Source organism: Megascapheus bottae, chromosome 3, assembly GCF_031878675.1.
Source record: "Megascapheus bottae isolate mThoBot1 chromosome 3, mThoBot2.hap1, whole genome shotgun sequence".
Taxonomy (NCBI): domain Eukaryota; kingdom Metazoa; phylum Chordata; class Mammalia; order Rodentia; family Geomyidae; genus Megascapheus; species Megascapheus bottae.
Genome location: NC_143511.1, coordinates 34738133 through 34765135, shown reverse-complemented (window position 1 = coordinate 34765135; position 27003 = coordinate 34738133). Strand labels below are relative to the sequence as shown.

The 27003-nt window shown below is 56.2% G+C and overlaps 2 protein-coding genes across 4 annotated transcripts; one reads left to right on the top strand and one right to left on the bottom strand.

The window, feature by feature from the left end:
- The first annotated feature begins 1173 nt into the window (after positions 1-1173).
- Mafk (MAF bZIP transcription factor K) lies at positions 1174-13179 on the top strand. Of its 3 annotated transcripts, none has more exons than XM_090329863.1 (3): positions 1174-1348; positions 9328-9407; positions 10517-13179. In XM_090329863.1, exons 2-3 carry the CDS (start codon positions 9372-9374, stop codon positions 10949-10951), a joined length of 471 nt encoding a protein of 156 aa, XP_090185989.1. In that variant the 5' UTR covers positions 1174-1348; positions 9328-9371; the 3' UTR covers positions 10952-13179. The 3 variants fall into 3 exon arrangements, with proteins under 3 accessions (XP_090185989.1, XP_090185988.1, XP_090185987.1); XM_090329862.1 differs by lacking the exon at positions 1174-1348 and adding an exon at positions 1847-1904; XM_090329861.1 differs by lacking the exon at positions 1174-1348 and adding an exon at positions 8668-8858.
- A 2547-nt stretch (positions 13180-15726) lies between these two features.
- On the bottom strand, positions 15727-25637 carry Tmem184a (transmembrane protein 184A). Its single transcript, XM_090329860.1, has 9 exons — positions 25568-25637; positions 24646-24873; positions 19133-19298; positions 18809-18899; positions 18653-18728; positions 18465-18556; positions 17972-18141; positions 17436-17633; positions 15727-16499 (listed from the first exon to the last, which is right to left on the bottom strand). Exons 1-9 carry the CDS (start codon positions 25634-25636, stop codon positions 16249-16251), a joined length of 1341 nt encoding a protein of 446 aa, XP_090185986.1. The 5' UTR covers position 25637; the 3' UTR covers positions 15727-16248.
- Positions 25638-27003: the final 1366 nt, after the last annotated feature.

Here is a 27003-nt window from a genome sequence, read left to right as displayed (position 1 = left end):
CCTTTTGAGCCAGAGCAGGAAGCCGCCACCAACTGCACTGCTTGTCACCCAACATCTGAGCTGGCATCTTAACACTTGGTCCTGTTTCTTAGGATGTGAACCCAAAAATATACTCACCGAGGAAGGCTGGGGAGGTGCTGGGGGGCGCACAGCATGTGTCACTAGAGTCCAGGGGTGCCTCCTTCTCTTCTTCCAGCTCTTAGCCCATCATTTTTGGAGAGAGAACCCCCAAACACTGTCTGGGGCCTGCCTGTGAGGGTTCAGAAGAGGAGGCTCTGGCTCTGCCCTTTCTCTGTGGCAGGAAGAAAAAGCCACCAGAGGTGGGCCTCCACCCAGAGGAGGTGGGTGACTCACAGAGATTCTGGGTCCAAAGCCCCTTGTCCTGTCTTGGGCTTGCCATTTCTGGGGCGGCGCCTGGGGTCGGGGCTCCTCCTGGCTCCTCACTAAGGAGGAAGAGAGTAAGATGGTCCATAGATACTTAACATCCAGTCTTGACAAGAGAGAAGCAATGAATTGCTTGGTGTGTATCAATGGAAGATTCTAAGCACCCCTTCCTTCTGGGAGGGGGGGATTCATTGGCAGGGTGGGTGGTCCTCAGGGCCCAGCCCACCCACACCCCTTGACCTATAACATAATGCTAATGTCCATCCGAGAGTGGCCTGGTGCAAGTTTGGGTCTGCACCCACTGAAAGTCCCTGGGATAGGCTCCTAGTGAGACAACTGCAGGACCAGCTGAGGGTCCTGCAGGCTTCCCAGAAGCCTTTTGCTCTGGCTGGTTATCTTCCCAGCCTGGGCACAGGGCCGCTCCAGCGTACCTGGAGGACACCTATACGGACCTGGCCACCCAGCACCAGTCCAGGTGAAGGTACCACAGGCGGAGGGGGCGTGGCCACAAGAGGGCGTGGCTTTAGTGGGTGGAGGAGGTCAGCTTGGAGGGCGTGGTTTGGACCAGCCACACCAGAGGCTCTCGGGGGCGTGGCTTCGTCGAGGGGCGGGGCCCAGAGCAGTACAGGTTTCGGCGGGCGTGGTTTGGGCGAACCGCTTGGTGGGTCCGCCAAGGGGGCGTGACTCCGCTGAGGGGCGCGGCTGGGCAGGGGCGGGGCCTACGCGGCGGGCGGGGCGCTGACGCGCGCCGACGCGCGATCCCGGAAGCGGTGTCAGTGTTGAGGAGCCGGCGGCAGGCGGGCGGCGGGCGGCGGGCGGCGGGGACTTGTTGTTCTCGGTGAAGTCGGCACCAGAGCTCGAGGCGGAGGCGGCGGCCGAGGGGAAGCACCCGAGAAGGAGCCCGCGAGGAAAGCGGGAGCCCGCGAGGAGCCGTCGCGCCCCGGCCCCGCGCGACGCCCGCCAGGTGAGGAGGGGCGGCGGCTGGGCCGCCGGGAACGGGACGAGGCCGGGGCCGGGATCGGGTCGCGGGCATGGGGCAGGGCGGGTAGCCTGGCCGCTGAGTCACGGCCGCCAGGGACCCGGTCGACACTCGCGATCGCGCACCTGCCGGGCGGCCCGCCCCGACGGCCCTGGGTCCCCGTGCGGACGCGGCCTGACCGTCGCGCACGTGCCGCCGGGTCGGCGGCGGGACCCCGCAGCCCAGGCCGGGCCGAGGCCCCGGCGCGGCCCGCCACGTGCAGAAGCGCCGGCCGCGATCACCGAGCCGCGCTTCCGCTGCGCGGGGTGAAGCCGGAGCCGCCCCGCCGCGCCGCCCGGGGCTCCCGAGGCCTCTGTGACCCGGGTCACTTTCGCATCAGCTGACCTGCCAGGGGTGCCGGAAGGAAAGCTGTGGCGTGGAAGCCCGTGGGGGGGGGGCTGTCGCCCTCCCCGCCACTCTCTTTAGGTATGAGGACTCTAACCACAGTCTTACAGCTCTCTATGCGCCCAGTTCTCCCAGACCTCGTTGGCTTGGCACACAGGTGTGTTTGGGCTGTAGGTCTGTACACCTGCGGACTTGGGGGGTGGGTGGGTGGGTAGGAGGGGTCTGTAATTCGGTAAATCACAGGTTGTCCAACCCTCCTGACTTACCTCTCCTTGAGGGAGAGCGCGTTGCCTTGCCCTGGGTTCACCTGGCCTCCTCACTTACGCCCGGAGATGGACAGTCCTGCCAGCCAGGCTGAACTTGCCTGGTTCATGGCACAACCCATGTTTGGCAGCCCTTTGCTTTTGAACCCTGAGTTCAGTTTCTGCTGTGTTTCACATGCTCTAGTACCCAGGCAGAATCCCATGTCTCTGACAGTTTACTTACTACTTGACCAATAAGAGACGTCCCCCTTCTTTTGCCAGGCTTCAGAAAGCACTCTGACCTCAAAACCCACCCCATGCCAAAGCATGATTCCCATACTTCCCCTTTATTGGCTAGCTTGGGCTTTAGGACCCCATTGTCCTTAAGATGCCTTAGAACACGCACACAGTGAAAGGTGGATTAGTAACATGCGCTGGCCTTGCCAAGCCTAACCATTTATGTTTATTTTTATGTTAGTACTGGTGCTTGAACTCAGGGCCTGAGGCTTGTTCCTTAGCTTTTTCCGCTCAAGGCTGATGTTCTTATCACTTGAGCCACAGCTCCACTTTGGCTTTTTTTTTTTTTTTTTTTGCTTTTTTTTTTTGGTTGTTTGTTTTGCTGGTTCATTGATGATAAGAGTTTTACAGTCCTTTCTTCTTGGGGTGGCTTTGGCTTTGAACCCCTGTCCTGATATCTCAGCTTCCTGAGTAGCTAGAATTACAGGCGTGAGCTTTTAAAGCAGGTGTTCATGAAGCAAGTGGGTGGGGTCGCGAAGGGGTAGGTGGGCTGTGCAAGTGGGTGGGGCCTGTTGTACTGTGCCCAGTGTATACCAATTAGGAGAACTTTGCCCCTTAGCTATCAGTGCAGGAATGTCTGAGTCTGACCTTGGTAATGGGACTCTCCCTTTAAAACTACACCTTTCCTTGCTCCAAAATCAGACTGTATGTATTAAAGCAAAAAACATGACCAGCTTCTCTGGATCCTCTTTGCCTTCTGTACTTGAGCTGAGCCAGGCCTTGGAGGGACTGGTTTGGAGTTCAGTGCTTCATGCTTTCCAGGGGACCACTAAACATGGGGGTGGACAGAGGGTATGCAAGAAGCCTGCTCTCATCCAGGGTTGGGGTTTTTCTCCAGCTCTTGCCAAGATTGCCATTGAGCAAGAGTTTTCTGGATTATTCTTTGTCCACCCTAGTGGCTTTCACTCTGTGAGGGCCAGAGGAAGGTTTGTTTACAGTCTTGGGCGAAGCTGCTTGCTGTCTAGACCCAGAAGAAGTTATGCCTGTTTCTACACTGGCTGTATCTAAGTCTAAAGGTTTCTGGAGTGGAAATTCTGGATTTCAGGTCCTGTCCACACGGGAAATGGAAACGCTGCCAGCTGGGAGAATTGTGTGTGGCCGATCTGAGCAGTAAACAGTGACTCACGCTCCTTTCTCCTCCCCTCCTCTTCCCCTCCTCTTCCCTCCCCTCCCCTCCCTATCCTTCGCTAATGGAAGATGCTTGCTCCGGAATTTACTTTTGCTTTTTATAAGTCACAGGCTCTGTGTATTTCCTCTTTCTTACAGTTACAGGAAACTGAAAGTATTTTCTGAAAGTTGTAGCATTTCTAAGCAGGTAGAAGCTATGCCCACAGCACCATCCAGTGTACTGAAAGCACTGGGACAGTCAGGGCTCCAGCCTGCCTGGTCTAAGGTCAGGTTTAGGGTTAATGCCTGGTTGGACACCTGAGTGTTCTTCAGTGTGGCCACCTGGCAGGAGTTGTGTGTGTGTGTGTGTGTGTTTGTTTTGTTTTGTTGGGGTGGGGGAGGGGTTGGGGAGTGGCCACCCTCTCTTAAGCTCTCCCTCTCTGCCCAAGCTCAGCTGTTACGTAGCAGACTGTTCTCTATGCCTCAGATCTGAGGTAGAACATTCTCCATTGCTTACAGGGAACTCTTATAGAAAGTTCTAAAATAAAGTCTTGATCCAAGGTGATTGGCTACCCCAAAAGGGGCAGCTAGGAGGGAGTTGAAGAGGTGGGGACCCTGGGCGCAATGCAGTTGGGGGCTGTAAGGGTCTAGAGGAAGCAACCTGAGGTGGTACAGCGAGAGGATGGGGGATTCAGGAGCCACCCCAATGCCTCTGCGTGCCTGTAGGAACAGAACTGGGATCCTGAGCAGGGCACAGTGGCTCATGCCTGTAATCCTAGCTACTCAGGAGGCTGAGATCTGAGGATCTAGGTTCAGAGCCAGCCTGGGCACAAGAGGACCTGAGACTCTTATCTCCAATTAACCTTTAGAAAACGGGAAATGGGGCTTGGCTCAAGGGTAGGGCAGTAGCCTGAACTGAAGAGTTCAGGGACAGCACCCAGGCCCAGAGGTAAGGTGGTAGCCTTGAGCTGAAGAGCTCAGGGACAGCGCCCAGGCCGAGTTCAAGCCACATGACTCCCCACACACACACACAAAAAAAAGAACTGAGTTCCTGTTGGGTCAAAGTCATAGTCTGGATAGAAGCTGGGCCTGAGCTGGTGCCAGGCCGAGGGGACAGGTAGATGGGTAGAAGTCCATCTAGGGGCAAGTAGTGGGTTCGAAGGCGAGAAGAGGGCTAAGTGATAGTGGGGTTGCTGTCCTCCATGATGGAGATGCAGAAGGGGAGAAGGGACTGGCAGGTCTGGGCCCTGAGGTATACCTAGGGGCTGTCCCCAGCTGGATGCAGAGGTTGAGAGCAGCTGAGGCTCTGGGATGGGCGGGGAGCCCGTGGGCCTTTGGCAAGCTGGAGCGGGGAAGAGGTGGGCACAGCTACCGAGCAGGTGTTCTGTGTGGTATCCCAACTAAGCCAGTCACCTCGGGATGTAGCTGGGATGACACAGCTTCCTCGGGCTGCAAATGCAAGGTGACCAGACGTCCTCCAGGCCAGGCAGACAGTTGTGGCTTGCAGAGGGCTGCCAGCCAAGACTGGGACACATATTGCATACTGAGGGGCCTTGTCCCATCCCAGGCAGGACAGTGGGGACCTTCCTGGGCCTTGGTGGAAGGAGCTGTGATCAATCCAACTGTGTGTGTCACTGCCCATCTGAGGCTATAGTTCACTTGACAAGTTCAGGTAGCCATGTGGTGGTGGCTTCAATTTCTACCCATCAATGTGTATGCCTTGCTGCCTGCCCTCCTCTTCTCCCTCCCGCCCCCGCCTTTTCTATTTCTGTGGTACTGGGGGTTTTGGAGACCCTCGTTGTCCCCGGCAGTGGGACAAGCAGTGAGGCTTTCGCAGAGGATGAGGGACGGTGGTCCAGGCTAGTCGATGTGCCAGTGAGCACTGGATTCCTGTGTGGCCTCCTTTTCTCCTAAGAGGTCCACCTTAGGACTGCTGGGGGCCTGCAGCTGCCAGCCACTTGGCTTTCTTTTTGGAGAATACCCTCTCTGGTTAGAATGGGGCCCTCCTCTTCCTGTGCCAGAGCTTTGAGGGGGTGGGGGCCACTGCAGGAGAGGGTGGTCAGGGAAGCTGGTGGGCTGTGAACCCTTGGAACTGGAGACGGTTATTCTGGCTTTTTTTCTGGGCTGTGCTGGACCACTTGCTGCCCCCCAACTGACCCCGCCTGATTCCCCATCTTCTACAGCAAGCCTCCCGCCCTTGATGGAACTAGGGCACTTGGTTCTTACTGGAGGTAACAGGCCAGCCATCCCAGCTCTGGTTCTGTGGCATGAGTGCCACCTGAGGCTGTGGCTGCCCCTCTTCCCTACCGAGGAGACAAGGTAGACCCTGCCAGCACCTTCTGGTTCAGGTTGCCATCTGGCCATGGTGTTTCTAACTTTCTAACCACCTTAGGTACAATAGTCGCCTATAAGTATTTCCATGCACTGGGTACACATCCATAATCCCAGAGACTCACAGACTGAGATCTGAGGATCATGGTTCATAGCCACCCCTGACAGGAAAGCCCTTGAGATTCTTATCTCCAATTAACCACTAGTGGTAGAGCACTAGCCTTGAGTTGAAAAGCTCAGGGACAGTGCCCAGGTCCTGAGCTCAAGTCCTAGGACCAGCCCGCCCCCTTCCCCCAAATGGTTTCCATGCATGGTACTGCCTTGTGACCAGTTGCCTCTCCAGAACCTGTGTAGATTTCCCTAGGGCTTCCTATAGTGCAGCGGCTGGGTCTGCCTGCGCTCTGCTTATGTAGCCTGTTGCCAATGTCCCCTGTCTCAAGAAAGGGTCCTTCCAGATGTGCCTGTGACTCCCAGAGCCCTCCTTTCAAACAGCCTGTTGTTTACGAACTTTCCTTTCATTTATTTATTTATTTTTATTTTTATTTTTTGTGGGCCATGGGGCTTGAACTCTGGCCTGGGCACTGTCCCTGAGCTTTTCAGCTCAAGGCTAGGGCCCTGCGCTGGGCCTTAGCATTGTCCCTGAGCTCTTCAGCTCAAGACTACCACCCTACCCTTGAGCCAAGCCCCACTTCCCATTTTCTAGAGGATAATTGGAGATAACAGTCTCAGGTCCTTTTGTGCCTGGGCAGGCTTTGAACCTTGATCCTCAGACCTTAGCCTCTTGAGTAGCTAGGATTATAGGTGTGAGCCATTGCTCCTGGCTTCCTTTCTTTTAATTATATTTTTGTACCAATCCTGGGGCTCAAACTCATCGCCTAGGCACTGTCCCTCAGCTTTTTCAACCAGGGCTGACACTCTACCACTTGAGTCACAGCTCCACTGCGGGCTTTTTGGTTATTCATTGGAGCTCAGAGTCTCATGGACTTTCCTGCCCCAGGTGGCTATAGACCTTGATCCTCAGATCTCAGTCTCCTGAGTAGCTAGGATGACAGGTATGAGCCACCAGCCCCTGGCTACAAAGTCTCATACCCACAAAATTCTCATGTGGCCAGGTACTAATGGCTCATGAATGTAATCCTACTTCCTTAAAGATGAGATCTAGGTGTTTGAGGTTCAAAGCCAGCCCAAGCAGAAAAGTTGGTGTGACTCTTCTTTCAGATTTGTAGATCATGAGCTGGGAGTCAGCAAGCTAAGCAAAACAACCCCCAAACTCTCCTCTGGACCCTGTTCCAAAGGCTGGCTGTGCCTTTCCTGGTCTTTGGTGTTTAAAGTGACTTCAGGTCGGTCTGGCATGGATGGATTTTGTGGGCCCTGCGCCTCTTACCTGCAGCCTATCTGGGACCCAGGCTCCCCTCTAGAACTGGGCTTCTGCCCTGGAGTGGGGATGTGAACGCAGTGTTGTGGATTGTGGGCCTTGGCTGGGACTGCAGGCTGTGCTCAGGGAGGCACCAAGCTGGTCTTTTACCTGCCAGGCTCCCTGTGTCCTGAGACTTTTGGGAACTAGCATGTCCCTAAGGCTTTCTCACTGAACCCCTTTTTCCTGAGGGCAGCTGAGAATTCCCTCACTCATCTCAAGAGTGTCGTCAGGGGTGTCGCAGGCCTCTCCACATCTATGGAGTCCTCACACCTCATCCTTGGATGAGCAGGAGGTCTGAAGAAGGGCCCCTGAGCACAGACCCCTGCCATGGGCCCCCAGTGTGGACCCTGTAGGCTGCTCTTCTCCTGGTGCTCCAGGGTGCTCAAAAGCCCAGTACAGTGGGTGTGGCTGGGTTTGAGCTGGGGGAGGGGCTTACATACTGCCCAGTGACCTTGTGCTGGACCCTACTGACTCCCTTGAGGTCACTGGGGGGCAGGCACCTATTGTGTGTCCATCCCAGCCACCCCTGTACCCCCAGCCCAGCCAGCTCAGCACATCCCGGCACCTTGGGTCTGGCCAGAGGCCCCTTCCCTAGCTCCTCCCTTTTCCGCCAGGGCCCATGTGCGGGAGGGGCGCGCCTGTGTGGGAATGCGCACTGCTCTGTAAACAGCCTGTGTGACTCACTGCATAGCTATGCCACTGACGCGGGAGGAGTTGAGATCTGGCCCACCCCTCCTCCCTCACTCGGAAAACTTTCTCATGGCTCCCAGGCGCCTGGCTCCTGTGGGTCACTCACTCACAAGGTAGCTTGTGCCATGTCCCTGTAACCCAGCTGGGGCCTCCACATGATGGGGCCCCCGTGGTGCCTTGGTGAGGATATAGGAGGAGCCCTCCAGAGGGCCCCACTCTCCTAAGCCCCCACTAGCCACACAGCCTTCTGGCCCTGTCCACTGTCAGCACCTGTGGAAGCATCTGAGACCCTGCTTCGCATTGGCTTTCTGGTAGTGAAGGGTGGGGGCCGTGGAGACTGGTCCCCATAAGGTATAGGCCCACCACGGGGATGAATTCAGGCCCAAGGGCCCAGGCAGGGAAGGCTGTCTGGCATCTGCTAAATATGCCCTTGATACCCTTCTTTCCTTGCCCTGTTTTCTCTGAGGCTTGTCTGCACCACTCACCTTGTCGGGTTCTGGGGGCTGGGGTGTGGGAGTTAAGGGGTGTCCCCTCCAAAGCTATCTGTACACTTCCTGCCCCCACCCCTTCCGCAGGCAAGTGAATGAGTTTGTTTACTGACAACCTCGTGATGGGTGATGGGTGATGTCTTCTGCACAAGCCTGACCTAAAGTCATGATTGCTTTTGGGCTTCTCTGTTTCCATGGCGACTACCCAGGGTTGGCTACTTCCCAAGGTCGCCATGGCAACTATCAGAGGGGAATCATGCTTGGGATGCTTTGGCTGGGTTTTTCATGAATGATTAGAATGTGTGACACAATGCAGACTGGAAACCAAGAAGGGCGGGCAAGGGGGCTGGCTGGCGGGACAGCAACCAGGACGGCTGGGCTCCGCCAGACAGTTGATTGGGGGAGGTGGCCTCCTGCAGCAGTCACGGCTTCCCACCTCCCCAGTCTCTGGGCCACAGCCTTTGAACTTGCTGTCCACCTGAAGCTCCTGGGTAGGCTGGGTGGGTGGCTATGCCACAGCTGCAGTCTTCTCCACTGAGGTAGGCGACCCCCACACTGCCAGGAAGGGTGGCAAATGCTGTGCCCCACTCCATCTTCGGGGGCAAGGACAGGGCTCTTGGTCTCCCTGGAGAGCCAGGCGGGGTCTGGGACGCTGTCCAGTGGCCAGCAAGACATACGCCTTTGAGCTGAGAAGGGCAGGTGGCTTTGCGGCACCTGGGGCCTCCCAGGGGCAAATGTCTTGTCTGGGTTCAGGAGGGGAGAGTGAAGGCAGGAAGCCACCATTGCTAATAGCTGGGAAGTCCCACACACTCTGGGGTGGGGGCAGCTGCTGAGGACAAGGGGTTGGTCCTGGTTGCTCTAAGGGCTGAGACCTTATGTATGAGGACAGTCCTGTTTCATGTTGGGGGCTCTGGGGCCCTGCTGCTTAAATACAGCTGGCTCTGGGTGCACCCCGCAGAGAGGCAGGGCCCTGGGTCTGACCCCCGCCTCACCCATTTCTCTCTCCAGCTGCCGTTTCCAAGTGCTTCTGTCCTGGTGACTGTGCCCGGGTTATGACGACTAATCCCAAGCCAAACAAGGCATTGAAGGTATGGCGAGGAGAGATCCTGCGTAAGCCAAGAGCCCCTGTTCTCCCCTGGGGAGTAAGGAGGTCTCGTCCACAGCAATCAGTGGAGGACCACTGAATGGGGAGAAGTCCAGCAGGAGGGGTGGGAAACAGATGAGGGACAGTGACCTGTTAGACCTATGCCATGGGACACTGAGTGGGTGGGTAGGCAGCTGCAGACCCTGCTCCTGCAGAGCCAGAGGTGGACAGAATGGCCCTGGACAGCAGGATGCTCCTGCTCCGGGGTCGGCCAGTTCCCTGCTACTTCCTGAGTGCTCTCGGCTCCCTCCCATGGTCAAGGCCATGCCCCTGGGCCAGCTTTCCCATCAGCTCCCGGGAGGTACAGGTGGGCCATACACCGCCAAGCACCCTGGCTTTGCCCCAGTTGGTAGGTGGAGGTGAGGAACTGGTTGAGCCCCCATCTGTGCCAGGCCTGGGTTTCTGGAGTGCCCTGTACTATGGCCTGTGACCTCCATAGTGATGGCTGGCAGTGACGCAATCACTGCTTTCCCAAGGGAACAACTGTTCAAAGAGGGTCACAACTGCTAGGTGTCGGTGTTTTATGCCTGTAATCTCAGCTACTCAGGAGGAGGACACAAGAAGCTCTTCATCTCCAGGCCAGCCGGGTAAAGGGAGTGTGAGCCCCTGGCTCAAACGCTGGGGAGGATGTGGCTTAAGCATTAGAGGCCAGCCAGGCCCTGCTGCCTCATACTTGTAATCCTGGCTACTCAGGAGGCTGAGACCTGGGGATCACAATTTGAAGCTAGCCTGGGCAGGAAAAGTGTCCAAGACTCTTTTCTCCAATTAACCAGCAAAAAGCTGGAAGTGGAGCTGTGGCTTAAGTGATAGAGCCTTGAGTAAAAAAACTCAGTGACAACACCAGGCTCTGAGTTCAAGCCTGAAGTTCAATCCCTGATACAACCAGAATAAGGACTGAAAAGCCAAGCAGCCAGTGGCAGGGGCACATGCGCCACCCAGAGGGTTAGGATCAGCTCTGGGCAGGGCCAGGCGGGGGGCATTGGCGGCTGTGAGGCAGGTTTGCAGTGTAGACCGAGGGTCCCTCCTTTTCTGACCCTGCTGTGGGCCCCCCAGGTCAAGAAGGAGGCGGGCGAGAACGCCCCCGTGCTCAGCGACGATGAGCTGGTGTCCATGTCCGTGCGGGAGCTGAATCAGCACCTGCGTGGCCTCACGAAGGAGGAGGTGACACGTCTGAAGCAGCGTCGCCGCACACTGAAGAACCGTGGCTACGCAGCCAGCTGCCGCATCAAGCGTGTGACACAGAAGGAGGAGCTGGAGCGCCAGCGGGTGGAGCTGCAGCAGGAGGTGGAGAAGTTGGCCCGAGAGAACAGCAGCATGCGCCTGGAGCTGGACGCCCTGCGCTCCAAGTACGAGGCCCTGCAGACCTTCGCCCGCACTGTGGCCCGCGGGCCTGTCACACCCACCAAGGTGGCCACCACCAGTGTCATCACCATTGTCAAGTCGGCCGAGATCTCCTCCGCCTCTGTGCCCTTCTCCGCTGCATCCTAGTGCCTGCCGCAGGGGCTGGGCGGGCAGCGGCATGGCCTCATGCCTGTCTCAACGTCCCTGGCACAGACAATGACCATCCAGCCACAGCCTGCGGGGGGGGCCCAAGGCACGGACAATGGGACAGGTGGCAGACACGGGATGAAAAGTAGGCTCTTGTGAGCCGGGTGCCGCACGCTGCCCCCCCCCCACACACGCATGCACACACATGCACACACTCACACCTGTACTCTCCCCCCTAAATGTGTGTTTCCAGGAAGTGTGGTCGCCCCAGCGGATTCTGCCTTTCCCTGTGGGGTCTTCCAGGAAGAGTGGCCCTGGTGCTGGGCCTCTGTGGCCTCAAGCAGGGGTTCAGCCATCATTCCTGGTCCACTGTTGGCTGGGGTACGTGCACCTCCACCTCGCACCTCTGCCTGGGGCAGGACAGGGGGCCTATGGGCAGCTCTGGTCTTCCAGCTTTCCCTGTCAAGGATGCTACGGCCTGCTTTAGCCCCTCACACCCATCCTGTGCCTCGAGAGGAGATGAGGGCCGGTGGGCAAGGGTGTGTCCCTATAAATGCACACCTGCAACCACAGCCCCTCTGCACCAGCAGACCTTAGAGGACCGGCCTGCCCTGCCATGGGGATTTGGGAGGGCCCATCCAGTATGTATACAGAGAGTTCTGTGGATGTTGTAAATTCTCCCAGTGTTCTGTGACCCGGTGAGGCCACCTGGCGAGGTTGGGGAGCCAGGCAGCTGCTTGCCAGCTGTGCTCTGAGGGAGGGAGGAGGTGGCAGCCACTGAGGCCAGGGGATAGAGGTAGATGTGGATGTGCAAGTTCAGGACTTGGGTTCCTGTTTCTGGGGGAGATGGGCAGGGAGGAGGGCAGGCAGGTAGGGGCCCAGGGCCCCAGGTCACGGAGGAGGCCTAAGCAGTGCAGTGGGAAGGGTCAGAGGGCATGGGCAGGAGAGCCTCAAGGACTTGCCTTCAGGGGTGCGGTCACTCAGAGCTCCAGGTTCTGATCATTGGCTGGAGTTTGTGCCTGTGCTGTCCTGTGTCTGGGCCCCGAGCAGGGGTATGGGGTGGGCCATAGAGCCCACCTCATGCTGCCAGCCAGAAACCATGCATGACAGGCAGACGCAGTTCCAGGACCCAGGCTTCAGCTCCCGGTTCCCCTAGACCTGTCCCCTCACACCAGCAGTTCAACCTCCCCACAGATTGCCAAGCCACTGGGCAGGGATCAGCCACATCAGGACAAGGGCAGAGGACCCACAGCCCCAAGGGCCGCCCCATGCTCCTGTGTCCACCATTAGATGGGGAGACAAAGCAAGGGCGCTCTGTGGCACTGCTGTTTGGCTTATCAGCTCCAGGCCCCAGGGGCTGCAGGAGGCCAGGCCAAGCCGCAGCCCATTCTGCACAAGGCCACTGGGTCCTCAGCGCAGAGGCTGCGGGCACCTAGAGAATGCCATTGTGCCACTGCCAAGGTAGGTAATCCATATTGGATATCAATAGGACCGTGGGAAGTATTTAGAAAGAGAGAATCTATCTAATTATATACACATTTTATTGTATAGATTTTTCAGAAGTTTTCCAGTTTGATACTGTAGTTCTCCACTAGCACAGAGTTGGCCCGACAGTGGGCGGGAGGGGACATAGGACCCCTAATTTCTGGTGGGCCTGCTGGGGTGATGGATTTGTCCAGTCTTGGAGTGTCAGCATCCCGCCTCTCGGGACTGCAGCAGGCAGGTGATGGCTCTCAGCCTCTGGTGCTTTGCTAAAGATGGAGCTCCTTACGCTCTGCCTCCGGGGTGACCTGAGCGAGCTGTTGTGGCCGCCCAGCCCCTCCCAGACCACCCAACGGTGCCCTCTGCTTTAACTTCAGATCACTGACATTTTGTTGTCACGATTTAATATATGGATTTATTTTTTAATTTAAGAAAACAAAACAAGGACCTCTCTGTGGCATGGGTTTCTTTTCTGTCTGGCACCTCTACTCCCCACCCAAGTCAGGCTTTGCTTCCAAGGTGACAGAGGCCCACCCACCGCGGCCCCGACTTCCCTGTCTCCTGCCTCGGCAGTTTCATTTCAATATTTATTATTTTTTGTGCTGCTTTTCCCCATGATATAAATTATTGAGATCATATGCTGTGCTCCCCCTGCCCATCCACATCCCCCCCACACCTAATTTATTGCTGTACATGTTGCGCTGTGACTACTTTTATACCCTTGCAATAAAGAGTTTCCTGTTTCAGATGCTTGTGCATGACCAGTGGCCTGAGTGAGGAGCCCAGCATCCTAAGTTATGGGGTACATCCCCTCATAACCCCATTTTCCTCCTGTGGGCAGATAAGTTCTCAGGCCTTGCCTGGCCTCAGTACTCACACCTGTAATCCTAGCTTCTCAGGAAGCTGAGATGTGAGTATCATGATCTGAAGCCAGCCAGCTCAGTTTAACCAGCAAAATATCCAGTTGTTTGGTTCAAGTGGTAGAGTGCCAGCCTTGAGCAGAATAAGATGAGAGTGTAAGGCCCGGAGTTCAAGCACAGACAAAAAAGGATCCCAGGCCTACCACTGGAAATGCAGAACGGCTGTAGGTGACACGGTCTGTCTGTCTTGAGTTGACCTCGGGGCACAGCCTGTCCCGGTGGAGACCTCAGACAGCACAGGCTGTGGGTGCCTATCCACTAGTCCCCTTGCCCAGCTTGGTTGGCTGTGATGAGCCTTCTGGCTATTGAGAGGGGGCATGGGTGTGTGGGGGACAGAGGACAGAGCCTATGGACAGGGACCAGTCCAAGAAGCCAAGGACCTAACCAGATCTGGGACCAGCCTGGCTGCTGGTTGAGCCTGGCCTGTGGTGAGCCACTCCTGTCTTGCCAGCCCCAGAGAGGTAAGTGAGGAAGGCAGGATCAGGATCTGAGGATTCTCAGCTCAGGCAGAGAAGCCCATGAGACTTAACTCCTTAACCACCAGAAAGCTGGAAGTGGAGCTGTGGCTCAAGTGATAAAGCACTCACCTTTGGTGAAAAAAGTTGAGACAATGCCCAGGCTCTAAGTTCAAGCCCTAGTATTGGCACAAAAATACCAAGAGAATTCTGGTCCAGAGTGGAGGCTGAGGACTGATAGGGAAGCTGTGTATTGAGGCCACAGATACTCTGGGGTATTTCACAGGTGCTGACGGTGAGGCCAGGCCAGGCGAACCCCTGACCACTGGGTGGCCTCCTTTGACCTTGGTGGGACTATAACTCCCTCTTTGGTCTGGGACGGTGAGCCTGGAATCACCTATAGTCCTCACTCTGGCTCAGCCTGGACACCTGCTTCTGAGCCCCTCTGGCTGGTTTCCATCTACTCGCAGCTGAAGCCTGCCTGCGCTGTGGACACCCTGGGCTTTGCTTGTGTCCTGTTAGGAGGAAGAGGGACCTGTCCACAGGTGAAGGTGTGTGCAGAACAGGTACGCCTCACTGCAGCCTGGGCCCCCTAGCTCTGCTGTGTGCCCGCAGGTGACTTGCTAGACCTCTCTGGGCTCAACTGAGACTTACCGAGGACAGCTCCTGGCACATGTGGGTGTCCAGCAGATAAGTCCTCTCCCCTTGGGCCCAGAGCTGACCAGTACATGGATCCAGAGCCCACATGGCATCTGGGACTGCAGGCACTGGGAACTTCAGATTCCATAGTGGTCACTGCACGCGGGGACAGGGCCCATCCACAGAGCCTCCTTGGTCTCCATCCCTGCCCTGATGACCAGGCCTGCCTTGCCACCACAGAGGGCAATGATAAGGCGGTGGGGGGAGGGGCTGGGGAAGGAACAGGGAGGAGCCTGGCCTATCTTATCAAACTGCACAGCTGGACCTCAGAGAAGCTACTGGCCTTGCATCCCTGTCCTTGTCCTCCCCAGATGGAGATGGCACGAGAACAGCCCCCACTGTGTGGCTCCTGTAGCTGGAAGTCTGCCATCCAGCTGAGTCTCCCAGGCTGGTTGGTGCATGCCAGGCTTTCCTGTCTACTGAGCCCAACCGGGCAGCAGGCTGCTGCTCCCCACACCCTGGCCCAAAGCTGCCCTGCATCCCCCTCTGCCTGGAAAGCCCCTATAAAGAGATGCTGTTCAGTGTTAGGTCCTCTCTAGAACGTTCTTAAAGGGCACCAGTTTCTAAGGCTACTCAGCTCCTCCAGTTCACTGATGTAGGGCTGTCCACTTAGCATGGAGGAAGAGGGGAAATGAGGAGGAAGAAGAGGAGGAGGAGGGGAGAAGGAAAGTAGCAGTCTCAGATCTGAGACCCTTGTACTCGTGTCTGGCGGTACAAAGCCACCTACCCTTACAGGGCGAAGCTGATATAGTCCAGAGAGAGGTGGCTGCTTCAGCCTCCTTGGGGTCTCAGCTGGACATCAGATGGCATCCAATGGCATCCGATGGTGAACTCTAGTTTGCTCTATGTGAACTGAGCAGGTAGCTGCTCCAGGCAGAGGCAATGAGGCTGACAAATTAGGCCTCATTACCCTCTCCTGCCCAATCCTGGCCTGGAAGAGAGGCTCAACAAGCATTACAAAATCCAAGATGTAGCTGGGTGCTGGCAGCTCAAGCCTGAAACTCTAGCTATTCAGGAGGTTGAGATCTGAGGAACCTGGTTCGAAGCCAGCCTGGGCAGGAAAATTCATGAGATTCTGATCACCAATTAACTACCAGAAGACCGGAAGTAGTGCTGTGGTTCAAAGTGGTGGAACACTAGCCTTGAGCAGAAGAGCTCAGGGACAGCGCTCAGGCCCTGAATTTAAGACCCACAACTGACAAAAAGAAAACAAGAAAAGGAAAATTCAAGGTGTTTATAAATAAGAAGAGCTCACAGGGAGGTGTCCGTGGGCTTGGAAGGTTGGCCCACAGTGGTTCTGTGCAGATGGATGCGGGTGGGCCCCAGACAGGCCTTCTGTGGCTGGGATGATGGGGGTGGGGGCTTCTCTATACAGCTAGGATGCCCTCAGGCAGGCTCAGTGCATACCCTTGCCATGGAATGGGGTCCCTCTTTCCTCTGTTCTCCCTGCAGCCCCAACCTGAGGCCTGGCCATCCTGTTGTGCCATGTGTGACCCAGTGGCCACATTCATGTCCAGCCCCTCAGTGACCTGCAGTCTGTAGCCAGGTGCCCAGTGGGTCCTCAGGCTTGTCCAGTGGGTTCAAGTGACTCCTTCCGAGCACCGGCCCACAAGTACCTTGATCCCTCCTGGCTGGACACAGTATGAAAAGGTGTCCGTGGTTTGTAGGCTGAACCTTCAGTGAGAGAGCTGAAAGTGGGGGGCCCTGTCCTGCCCAGAGGCCCAGGCAGATCTGGGCCCCGCTACAGGTCCTCTGAGGGGATTAGCATGCGTTTCTCCACATTTCGGCTTTTCCTGCCCCCTGCAGAGCCACTGGCCAGACCAGGGAGGGTGCCAGGCGAGGGGTGGCCAGGCCCCGGGGTCTCGTGTGTGGCCTGCTGTGTGTACTGCTGGTAGGCTGGGGAGAAGTTGTGGATGGCATCCTGCACGATGTCCTGTGGGCTGATCGTCTCCTTGAGGCCACTGGAGATGCTCTGCATGGGTGCCGGGGGACCTGGGGTAAAGCAGCAGTGGGCTGGGGGCTCCGTGGACCCCAGACACTCCTCCAGTATGCTCCATCCAGGGACCTTGCCCCTCAGCTCTGTCTCTGAAGCCCCCAATCCTGACCTCCCCAGCCCAGCAGCTTTTCAAACACAACCCTGGCCTCCAGACTCACCAGGTTTCCCACCGATCACTCACTGTCCTTGGGCTTTCTCAAGGCTAGCGCTCTACCACTTGAGCTTTTGGTGCTTTACCACAGCACCACTTCCAGCCTTTTCTATGTATGTGTACCAATGGAACCCAGGTCTTTGTGCATGCTAGGCAAGCACTCTACTTCCTGGCCTTTTTTTTTTTTTTTTTTTTGCCAATCCTAAGACTTTAACTCAGAGGCCTGGGCACTGTGTCCCTAAGCGTCTTTTGCTCAAGGCTAGCATTCTACCACTTGAGTCAGTGACATTTCTGGCTTTTTCTATGTATGTGGGACTGAGAATGGAATCCAGGGCTTCAGGCAAGCTAGGTAAGCACTCTCCCCCTAAGCTACATTTCCGGTCCTCACTTGGCTTTTTCACTTAAGGTTTGTACTCTATTGCCTGAGCCACACATTTCCAGCTTTTTGCTGGTTAATTAGAGATGAGAACCTCGTGGATTTTCTGCCTAGAGCTGGCTTTGAACCCTGATCCTCAGATCTCAGCCTCCTGGAGAGCTAGAATTACAGGGGAGATGCATATCTGCTGTGGGATAATTGGGGGATGGGGGAGAGGAAATCTGGGAGGCCATATCCACACCACACCCACTCTCTAGGGATGCCAGCCCCACCCCTCCCCACACCCCAAGCATCATCTTGGTCCAGCCACATAGCTCTCAGAACTCCAAGCCCCCTGCCTGCCCCTGGCTTAGATGCCTGCCCCAAGGGTGCATGTGGGTGCCCTGGCTGGCGGGCCTGGCTTACCTGGTGAGTGCTCTTTCTTCTCAGAGTACACCTGGCAGGTGAAAGCATAGCGCAAGGCAATGGAGGCAAAGACCATCTCGATGCAGATGAGGAAGTTCTGGTAGCCCGCGGCCAGCGTGCCAGCCCCCACCCTGGTGCCATCGATGGCCTGGACCTCAGGGATGACCCCACACCTCTCCAGGATGGCCAGCAGCAGCCCTGGGAATGGGTGAGGGCCACTCAGGCACAGGCCACAGCTCCTACCCAGCTGGCCGGCCACCCAGGTCTGAGGCTGGCAGGAGCCAAGGCCAGGTACCACCAAAGTCTACCCTGCCATTACCAGCTCCGAGCCTGGCAGGGACCAGGGCTCTGGAGGCCTCTGTGTGGCTTCCACCTACCCTGACCCCTCCCCCCCCCACACACAGTATCTTCCTTTACCCACTAACAAGCCTCACTGTGTCCCTATGACTAGGCCCTACTACTGGGGAAACTGAGGCCCACAGTTTGGGATGAAACACAATGAGAACCCAGGTTCCATCCCTATGAGAAACACACACCCTGCCAGAATGAGAGGAAGATGACCGCTTTGATGGTGAGAAACTTGAGGACTGGCTCAAAGGGCCGCAGGAGCTCTCTGGTGGCAAAGTAGAAAAGGAACAGAGCGTAGAGGGCCAGGCTGACGGATGTGTTGTAGACAAGGGTCACGTACAGGTAGCCGCTGTGGACACTGGGCCAGAGGAACTGTGGGTCAGAGTGGCCCATGTCCCCCAGAGACATGTCACCAATCTACTTTGCCCCCTCTGAGCAGCCCAGTCCTCCACCCAGGGATTCAGACAGCACTGAGAGGGCTGGTGGGGGATCTTCCAGGCTGCCCAGGGGTGGTCTCTCTTCCACCAGCACTGCCTGCCCCTCAGGAAGCCATCCATGTCCTCCCCTGCTTGGCCCCCAGGAGGATAAGGCCACATCAAACCCTGGCCTCCACCCACCAGCTGGGCCCCTGCTCCCCCCCCCCCCCCCCCCCCCCCCCCCGCCCACCCCCTATTGCCTTACTTGAAGTCCCCATCGTGGTATTTGTCAAATGCCTGGAGGACGATGGTGGTCACAGCCATGATAGGTTTCACGATGCAGAACTGCAGTGTGGCCTGGGGATGGGGGGACAGCAGGGGAGCAGTGGGCAGGGGCTGGGACCAGCCTGGCCACGGCAGGGCAGTGGGCACACAGGTGGGCGTGGCCCTCACCTGCTTGCAGAAGCGCAGGAAGCCAATGGAGTAAGACAGGCCCCGGAGGCAGCAGGTCCCATAGAAGCAACTGGACCTGGGGGAAGGAGCGGCTGGGAGGACGGGAGGGGTGGGCGGGGCCATGGGCACAGTGGGTGGGGCTGGGGCGGGGCTTACTTGATTGACTTGCCACGGATCTCAGCCATGATGGCGCTCTCACCCCCTAAGTACTGGAAGCAGAGGCTGAGAAAGCTGTAAATCACAAAGGCTGCAGGGTGACAGAGGGGCTGGCATGAGCCGGAGGCCTGCCCTGCACCCAGGGTGCCTATGTTATGGGTCTACAAGCTGAGGCTCAGGCGGGGCCCTAGCGCACCCTGATCCCCCTGGGCAGTCTTCTCACCCCACTAGGGCTGGCAGGGCCAGGTACCCTGGTGCCAGCCAAGGAGCTGTGCGGCCTCCAGCTCCCCCTCCCCCCAGCCCAGCCCAGATGTGAGGCAGCACCTTCGTAGCAGTCTCGCACAGAGTCAAAATACACATAATACTGGTGGTCTCCCAGGAGGAGGAGGCTGAGCCAGGAGTCGAAGGCGTAGATGGGCACAATGAGTAGCAGGCGAATGATGTAGCGCTGCTCCTGGGGCACAGTGTAGGAGCGCAGGTGCAGGTAAATCTAGGCGACCAGCACAGAGTATCTGGGTGGAGCCACTGGCCCCTGCCACCCCTGCCACCCTGCGCCAGCCCAGGAGCCGTGAAAAAAGTGGTGGTAGGTAGCACTTCCGGCCTCTGGCCAGCAAGGCCTCACATTCTTGTATGTTTCCTGGTTCTCTCCACCCTCCTTCCCTCCCTCCCTCCATTTCTTCCTTTGTTCCTTCCTGCCTTGACATGGTTGAAATATACAGCCCCAGCTGGCTGCAAATTGGTCCCCATCCTACCTCAGGCTCTGAAGGCTGGGATGACAGGTGTGTGACACCATGCCCAGCTATCTCTTAGTTTTCTGCAGTGAATAGTCTCATTGTGGTGACAAAAAAATATTTTTTCTATTGCAATCGTATAGATGTAACATATACACAACATTACATCTACACTTACTGTATACAAGTACATCTGTAGTGTACACATGTGATCCTGGCCACTCTGGAGATGGGGATTGGGTGCATTGTGATTTGAGGCCTAGCCTGGGCAAAAAGTTAGTGAGAACCTCATCCCAACCAACGGCCTGTCATACCAGCTATAGCGGCAAGTGTCTCTAGCTAGGGAGACTAGTTCAGGCTGACCTGGACAAATATGAGACGCTATCTCCAAAATAACCAGAGATTTTTTAAGAAAAGGAGGGGGGGTTAGGAATGTGGCTTAGTGGTAGAGTGCTTGCCTAGCATGCATGAAGCCCTGGGTTCAACTCCTCAGTACTACATAAATAGAAAAGGCCAGAAAGGGTGCTATGGTTCAAGTGGCAGAGTGCCAGCCTTGAACAAAAGAAGCTCAGGGAAAGTGCCCAGGTCCTGAGGTTAAGCCCAGGACTGGCAAATAAAAGATAAAATAAAACAAACCAAAACAAAAAAAGGCTGAGGCCAGGAGCTGGAGGCTCACGCCTGTCATCCTCGCTACTCAGGAGGCTGAGATCTAAGGATAGCAGCTCAAAGCCAGCCCAGGCAGGAAAGCCCCTGAGACTATTATCTCCAGTTAACTTCCAGAAAACCAGAAATGGAGCAGTGGCGCAAAGTGGAAGAGCTCTGCCCTTAAGCAAAAAAAGCTCAGAGGCACCAAACCCCAAGACCAACAACAACCAAAAAGGAAAAAAAAATGGCTGGGGGAGTGGCTCAATGATAGAGTGACTGCCTAACAAGCAAAAAACCCTGAGTTCTAACCCTACTACCACACACACACACACCCCTACCTACAGAGCTCTACCACTGACCTACATCCCTACCTAGCCTCTTTTTTTTTTTTTGTGCTGTCCTGGGGCTTGAACCCAGAGCCTAGGCACTATCCTTGAGCTTTCTCAAGCCTAGCACTCTACCATTTGAGCCATAGTTCCACTTCCAGCTTTTTCTGTGTATGTGCTACCAAGGAATTGAACCTAGTGGTAGCAAGCACTCTACCACTAGGCCACATTCCTGGCCCATCTCTAGCCTCTTTAAAATTATTTTTTTAAAGCCAGGCACCAGTGTCTCATGTCTGTAACCCTGCCTAATCAGGAGGTTGAGATCTGAGGATCATGGTTCGAAGCCAGCCTGGGTAGAAAAGTCCCCATGAGATTCTTTTTTTTTTTTTTTGCCAGTCCTGGGCATGAGCTCAGGGCCTGAGCACTGTCCCTGAATTTTCTCAAGGATAGGGCTCTACCACTTGAGCCACAGTACCACTTCTGGCTTTTTGCTATATATGTGGTACTGAGGAATGGAACCCGGGTCTTCGTGCATGCTAGGCAAGCACTCTACCACTAGGCCAAACTCCCGGCCCCCCCACCATGAGATTCTTATCTCCATTTAAATACTTAAAAACTGGAAGGAGGCATAGCAAAAGCCTTAAGCAAAACAACTCAGGATCAATGCCCAGGCCGGGAGTTCAAGCCCTATGACTAACAAAAACAATAACAATAAACAACAAAAATACTTACTTCTAATTAACCAATAATGTTATACAGTCATAATGTTCAACCTAGTGTTTTGCAGACATATACAGAGGGCTAAATCAAGTCAAATCAACACCAAACAAGCTCATCAGCTTTTGTGATAAACTACATTTTTTGTTGTTCTGTTTTGAGACAGAGTTTTACTGTGCAGCCAGGGTGCCCTTGCACTCTTTATTTATTTATTGCTCATCCTGGGGCTTGAACTTAGGGCCTGAGCACTGTCCTTGGGCTTTCTCAGGGCTAGAGCTCTACCACTTGAGCCACAGCACCACTTCTGGCTTTTTCTATATATGTGGTACTGGAGAATCAAACCAGGGTCTTCCTGCATGCTAGGCAAGCACTCTACCACTAGGCCGAACTCCTGCCTCCATCTCTTGAGTTCTGGGTTTATAGACCAGAGCCATCATACCTGGCTTAAAATGTCCGTGTGAGTGTGGGTGTTTGCCAGTATTAGGGTTTGAACTCAGGTCCTTGCATTCTCACTTGGCCTTTTCACTCAAGGCTGGTGCTCTACCACTTGCTCCACAGCTCCACTTTCAGCTTTTTGCTGATTAATTGGAAGGCAGTCTCTTAGATCTGTCTCTCTTGACTGGCTTTGAACCTTGATGCTCAGATTTCAACCTCCTGTCTAACTAGAATTACAGAGGTGTGAACCACAGGTTCCTAGCTCCTAACATATCTCTCGCTCTCGCTCTCGCTCTGTCTCTCTCTCTCTCTCTCTCAATCTGTCTCTCTCCGTCTCTGTCTCTGTCTCTCTCTGTCTCTCTGTCTCTGTCTCTCTCTCTCTTTCTCTCTCTCGGACAGTACTTGGAATTTGAATAGAGCTTCAAGTTGCTAGATAGGCAAAGGACTCTACCACTTGAAACATGCATCTAGGTCTTTTCTTTTCCTTCCTTCCTTCTCTCTCTCCCTCTCCACCCTCACTTTCTTTTTTGGTGTCAGTCCTGAGATTTGAACTCAGGGCCTAGGCACTGTCCCTGAGCTCTTTTGCATAGGCTAATATCCTACCACAGCTCTACTTCTGATTTTCTGGTGGAGATAAGAGTCTCATGGGAGAAAAAAAAAGTTGTATAAGCCTCACAATTGACCAAAAAAATAAAAATTAAAAAAAAGAGAGCGAAAAGTTAGACTTGGTTTACATTCTTGGCCCAGAGTGTGGCCTAGTGGTAGAGTGCTTGCCTAGAATGCACAAATCCCACACAGAAAAGCCAGAAGTGGTGCGGTGGCTCAAGAGATAGAGCACTAGCCTTAAGAAAGCTCAAGGATAGTGCCCAGGGCCTGAATTCAAGGCCCAGGACTGGAAAGAGAGAAGCGTGGGCTGGCTTTGTAGCTACCCTCGAGGATTACTCAGGCGTGAGCCACTGATTCCCAGCCCCCTTTCTGTCGGGTTATTTTTTATTTGGATCTTGAGGTTTTTGCACTGGCTGGGCTGCCTGGCAGTCTACCATGATGACCAGCAGCTGATTGCAGCGGGGTCTCCATCAAACGTGACCCTTCTGATGGCTGCCTCCTGAGTAGCTGGGATTAGGCAGGAGCCATCAGGGCTGCCTAAGACTCATTCTTTGAGGAACTTTCAGGCATGTAACACATTGTAACTTGCAGAGTCCCCTTGGGCGTGAGACAGTGTTCTTGGCCAGCTCAAATACACTCAGTCATTCATTCCACCGGATTCCTGAGTCCTGCTAAGTGTCACACTGGGGACAAGGCAGGGGCATGTCCCCACCCCTGCCAGGCAGATCCACATAGAAAGGTCTGGCTGTGAACAGAAAAGGGCTTTAGACTCTTACTCCCTCCTAGGAACTATGTAATCAGAAATTTAAAAAAAAATGACCTTCATCACAGCAATGCATAGGGAATGACTGTTAGGACCCAAGCCCTCCCCCGGGCGAGAGACTGGCCTGTTGCACTGTGCACAGTAAAATGATGCTCAAAAACTCGCCCCTCCCATAACAAATGTTCTCAAGAATGATACCTAAGATGTAGAACAAAGCTGAGCACTGGTGGCTCACGTCTGCCATCCTAGCTACTCAGGAGGCTGAGATCTGAGGATCGCCATTCGAAGTCAGCCCGGCCACTAAAGAACATGAGACTCCTATCTCCAGTCAACCACTAGGAAACGGGAAGTGGGGCTGTAGCTCAAGGGGTAGGGCAGTAGCCTTGAGCTGAAGAGCTCAGGGACAGTGCCTAGGCCCAGAGTTCAAACCCCATGACAAAGAAAGAAAGAAAGAAAGAAAGAAAGAAAGAAAGAAAGAAAGAAAGAAAGAAAGAAAGAAAGAAAGAAGGAAAGAAAGAGGAGCTGGATGGAAGTGGTGCTGTGGTAGAGCATTAGCCTTGAACAAAAGAACTCAGAGATAGTACCCAGGCCCTGAGTTCAAATCCCACAATCATCATCAACAACAATAACAAACCAGAATGACAAACTAATCAAGGCGCCCAATATGTTACAAATGCTGTTACAAGATCGATTGTGTGAAATACTGTGATTATAAGCTTCCAACCTTCCCAGATTTTCCACCTTTTCTACAGGACATGGCAGAACAGGAGCAGTTGGGAGCGAGCAGGCCGCATGTCCCCTGTCTAGGGCGCCCTGGGAGGGGCAGGTAGAGGGCAGGCACAGGGGTGGTATGGCTAGGCTGGGGTGTGGGGGGGGAACCTCAGGCATCCAGGCCCAGCTCTTATCAGGCACTCCCCCTCCTGCTGGTGCCATAGGAGACCTCCCTGGAGCTGGCACTGCCTGGTGGGTGACCTTGCCAAGCTCCTGCCCCGTTCAACCTCCATTTTGTCAATAGTAAAGCAAGGTGTTGAACCCCCTCTCTGACAGGTGGGGCTCTCAAGGGGCTTGTGTGGCTAGGGTGCTTAGGACATGGCTTCTGTCCTGGTACCCATGTGAAGAGCTGAGGGAAGGCCGTACCCTCAGGGGTGCTGTACCCACCAACCAACCCTGCTGCCCAGCTCCCTCCCCCGCCCCCCCCATTCCTTTCTATCTGTTTTCCCCGAAGCTCCCTACAGAGCAAAGTCCTCACCAGGCCTTTCTCTGGTGGGCCACACCCATGGAAGGAGAAGGCCCTTCTATCAGCTCCTGCGTGAGCCTGAGAAAGAACTTGGACAGGGAGGGGGGGTGTCCTCTCTGGGCCTCAGACATCCTGTCTGTGAAACAGGTACTCATCGCTGACCTCATCTCTGGTGCTCAGTTGGCCCCCTGTCCCTGTGACCCTGGCTCCCACAGCCTCTCCTCTCTCCTGAGCCCCAGGCTGACACCCCTGCTAAGGCCCTGGATACCCCTCCTCTGCTCCAGCCAGGCCTGGTGCCTAGGGCTGAGGGAGGGCAGGTGTCAGCCAATAATTCCTGCTGGGATAGGGGTCCCCCAGAGGCTCAGGTCAGGGCTTACCTGGTGGCAGGTAAGCACCAGGGCTGTCCACACGAAGACTCCCGAGACGCCTCTGGCTAGTGCGGTGGTGAGGAAGAGCCTCGGGACTCCTTGGGAGCTGTTCTCCACTCGGGCCATCTGTGGCCCGGCTGGCAGGGTGGGCATGGCTGGGGGGGCACTGGGCTGGGGCCAGGTGGAGGGCACCAGGGGTACTTCGGCTGTTCCCAGGAGCCCGGAGGCATTACTCATCTGGAGAGGCGGGGGAGGACAGAAAGGGGAGGAGTAAAGGGCCAAGGGGCAGCGCAGGACTGGGCTACTCAGCGAAGGGAGGGAGAGGCGTGGGGGGCTCAGCTGCGTGGGGGCACTGGAAGCAGTCTCTGCCAGGCCATGCCCTCAGCTACGCCCCTGCCCTAAGGTGGAGGCCATGTCTCTGCCTGGCCACTTTCCCTGGCCACTCCTGGGCACTGGGGTTCCCCAAGTAGAGGGTTCCCGACTGTGGGCACCTGTGCTGCTGGGGAAATTGGGTTTATCCCGACACACACACTGCCCTGAGCCCAGGTAGCCTCAGCCCAGTCAAAGCACGGGGGCCCTTGGCTCCCTTTCTGCCCAGAGGGGCTCAGCTTCCTGAATTCAGACCTTCGTCCTGGGATCCCCCTCCTCCATTGTTCCCTCACCCCCAAAGAAAACAGACTTCCAAACAGTATCCACATTAGGCAAGGGCTGGGGGACTCTTGTCTGGCCTGGCTAGCCCGGGATAGGGAGAGAAGCCAGGCAGCTCTACCTCTAGCAGACAGGAGGGGCTCAGCCCACCCACCATGTCCCGGCATCCTGGCCACCCCTGCCTGCTCCCCTGACCCTGACATCCAGGCCATCCCTTGGTCTCCCCCATGCCCTGTCTGTCCTCACACGGCTCTAGCTGGCCGTCGGAGGGCCCAGTGCCTACCTCCGTGTGCAGGAAGCGCCTAGTGTCAGCCTGGGGAGGCCGGGCCTCTGGGAAGGCCTGGCTGCTCATTACCGCAGCCACGTGGCCCCCATTGGCAGCCGGTATGGGGGTGGAGCAAGGCTGTTATCTGGAGGGCTGTGTCAGGCCCAGCAGGGCGGCCAAAGCCTCACCTGGCCAGAGGCCACCTGAGCTGAGGGGCAGAGGGAGGGAGGAAGGGGAGGAGCCAGGCTGGTCCCTCCCTGAGGACACTCTATCCCTCCCTTGCCGTCTGTGGAAGGGCAGCTGGCTCCCAGGTGCTCCCACCTGTGGACAGCAGATGGCCGAGAGGCTTCCTGCCTTGGCGGACTGGTTGTTCATTTAAAGGGAAGCACTTTGTTTTTGCAGGTCCTGTGCATGCTAGGCAAGGCCCCTGCCATGGCCTTATAGCAAATAGGAGTGTGGAGGGGAGGGGTCCTGTCTGACACTCTCACATCCCCTGGCACCTCTGCGCAGAACCCCTACTCTAGCCCCAGAGCCTCTGGCCTTTGGCCCCGCCCTCCTGCCCCAATCAGGACTAGAGTGTGGGAGCAGGATGGGGACGGATGGGCATCTTGGGGGCTCTTTTGCCTGGCTCTCCCAGTAGAGGCCCTCATGACAGGGTGGGCAGGAGCCAGGTCGAGCTACACAGACACCATAAAGGACTCAGGATCCGGGGAGATAAGAGGGTTCAAGAGCCTCCCCAGGGAGGGCAGGAAAGAGGCCGGCTCTCCCCACCTGTTCCTGTGGCCTCGCCCAGAGTCAGGTGCGGAGATCCACACCCACTCAGGAGAGGCCACTCGGCAGGCTGAACCTGATTTCCCTGGTAGGGACTTGATCTGGCCCACAGGACAGACCTGCCCGCCCAGCTCCATCAGCGGCAGCGGCGGTGGTGGCGTGGGGCCTCTGACTGCTGTTTACTGTGGTAAGGAGAATAGAGTCCTGGCCAGCCCAGCAAGCCCCGGAGGGCCACCTGCATTGTCCCCTCATGCCCGAGGCTCCTGGGCAGGGCTGCCAATGGCCAGCTGTGACAGTACCTCCCACAGCTGGCCACCTCTCTCCTCCTTTGCAGTGCCCCAGACCCCAGGAGGACCTCAGGCCCACAGCTGGCTCCCCTCAGCCAAGCTGCACATACTGCCTGCGCCCACCAGAGGGGACCGGGCTGCCGGCCCAGTGGCTTCCTGTCCCCAGACAAGTACCAACACAGTGATTGGCGGCACTGGCGATAAGATTTATGCTTCAGCCAACACCATGGCCCTGACCTATGCACTGCTGACGCCCCGGGCATGGCAGGGTGAGAGATGACTAGGGCGCCCCGCTGGTCAAGGCCAAGGAGTCAGGACAGAGGTGCAGTACCAGGGTGGGGGCAGTGGGGAGAGGAAGTGTGGGCTGCCCTGCCCCCCTTCAGAACACATGTGCGT

Bases quoted from the DNA above. Each gene is read 5' to 3' on its own strand.
- Tmem184a (XM_090329860.1), bottom strand. From the start codon at position 25,636: ATGAGCAGCCAGGCCTTCCCAGAGGCCCGGCCTCCCCAGGCTGACACT. The intron at 18,729-18,808 runs GTAAGCCCCGCC...TCCTTCCCCCAG, and splicing joins ATCCGTGGCAAGTCAATCAA to GTCCAGTTGCTTCTATGGGA. The intron at 18,142-18,464 runs GTAAGGCAATAG...CCTCTGGCCCAG, and splicing joins TACCACGATGGGGACTTCAA to TGTCCACAGCGGCTACCTGT.
- Mafk (XM_090329863.1), top strand. From the start codon at position 9,372: ATGACGACTAATCCCAAGCCAAACAAGGCATTGAAG. The intron at 9,408-10,516 runs GTATGGCGAGGA...TGGGCCCCCCAG, and splicing joins AGCCAAACAAGGCATTGAAG to GTCAAGAAGGAGGCGGGCGA.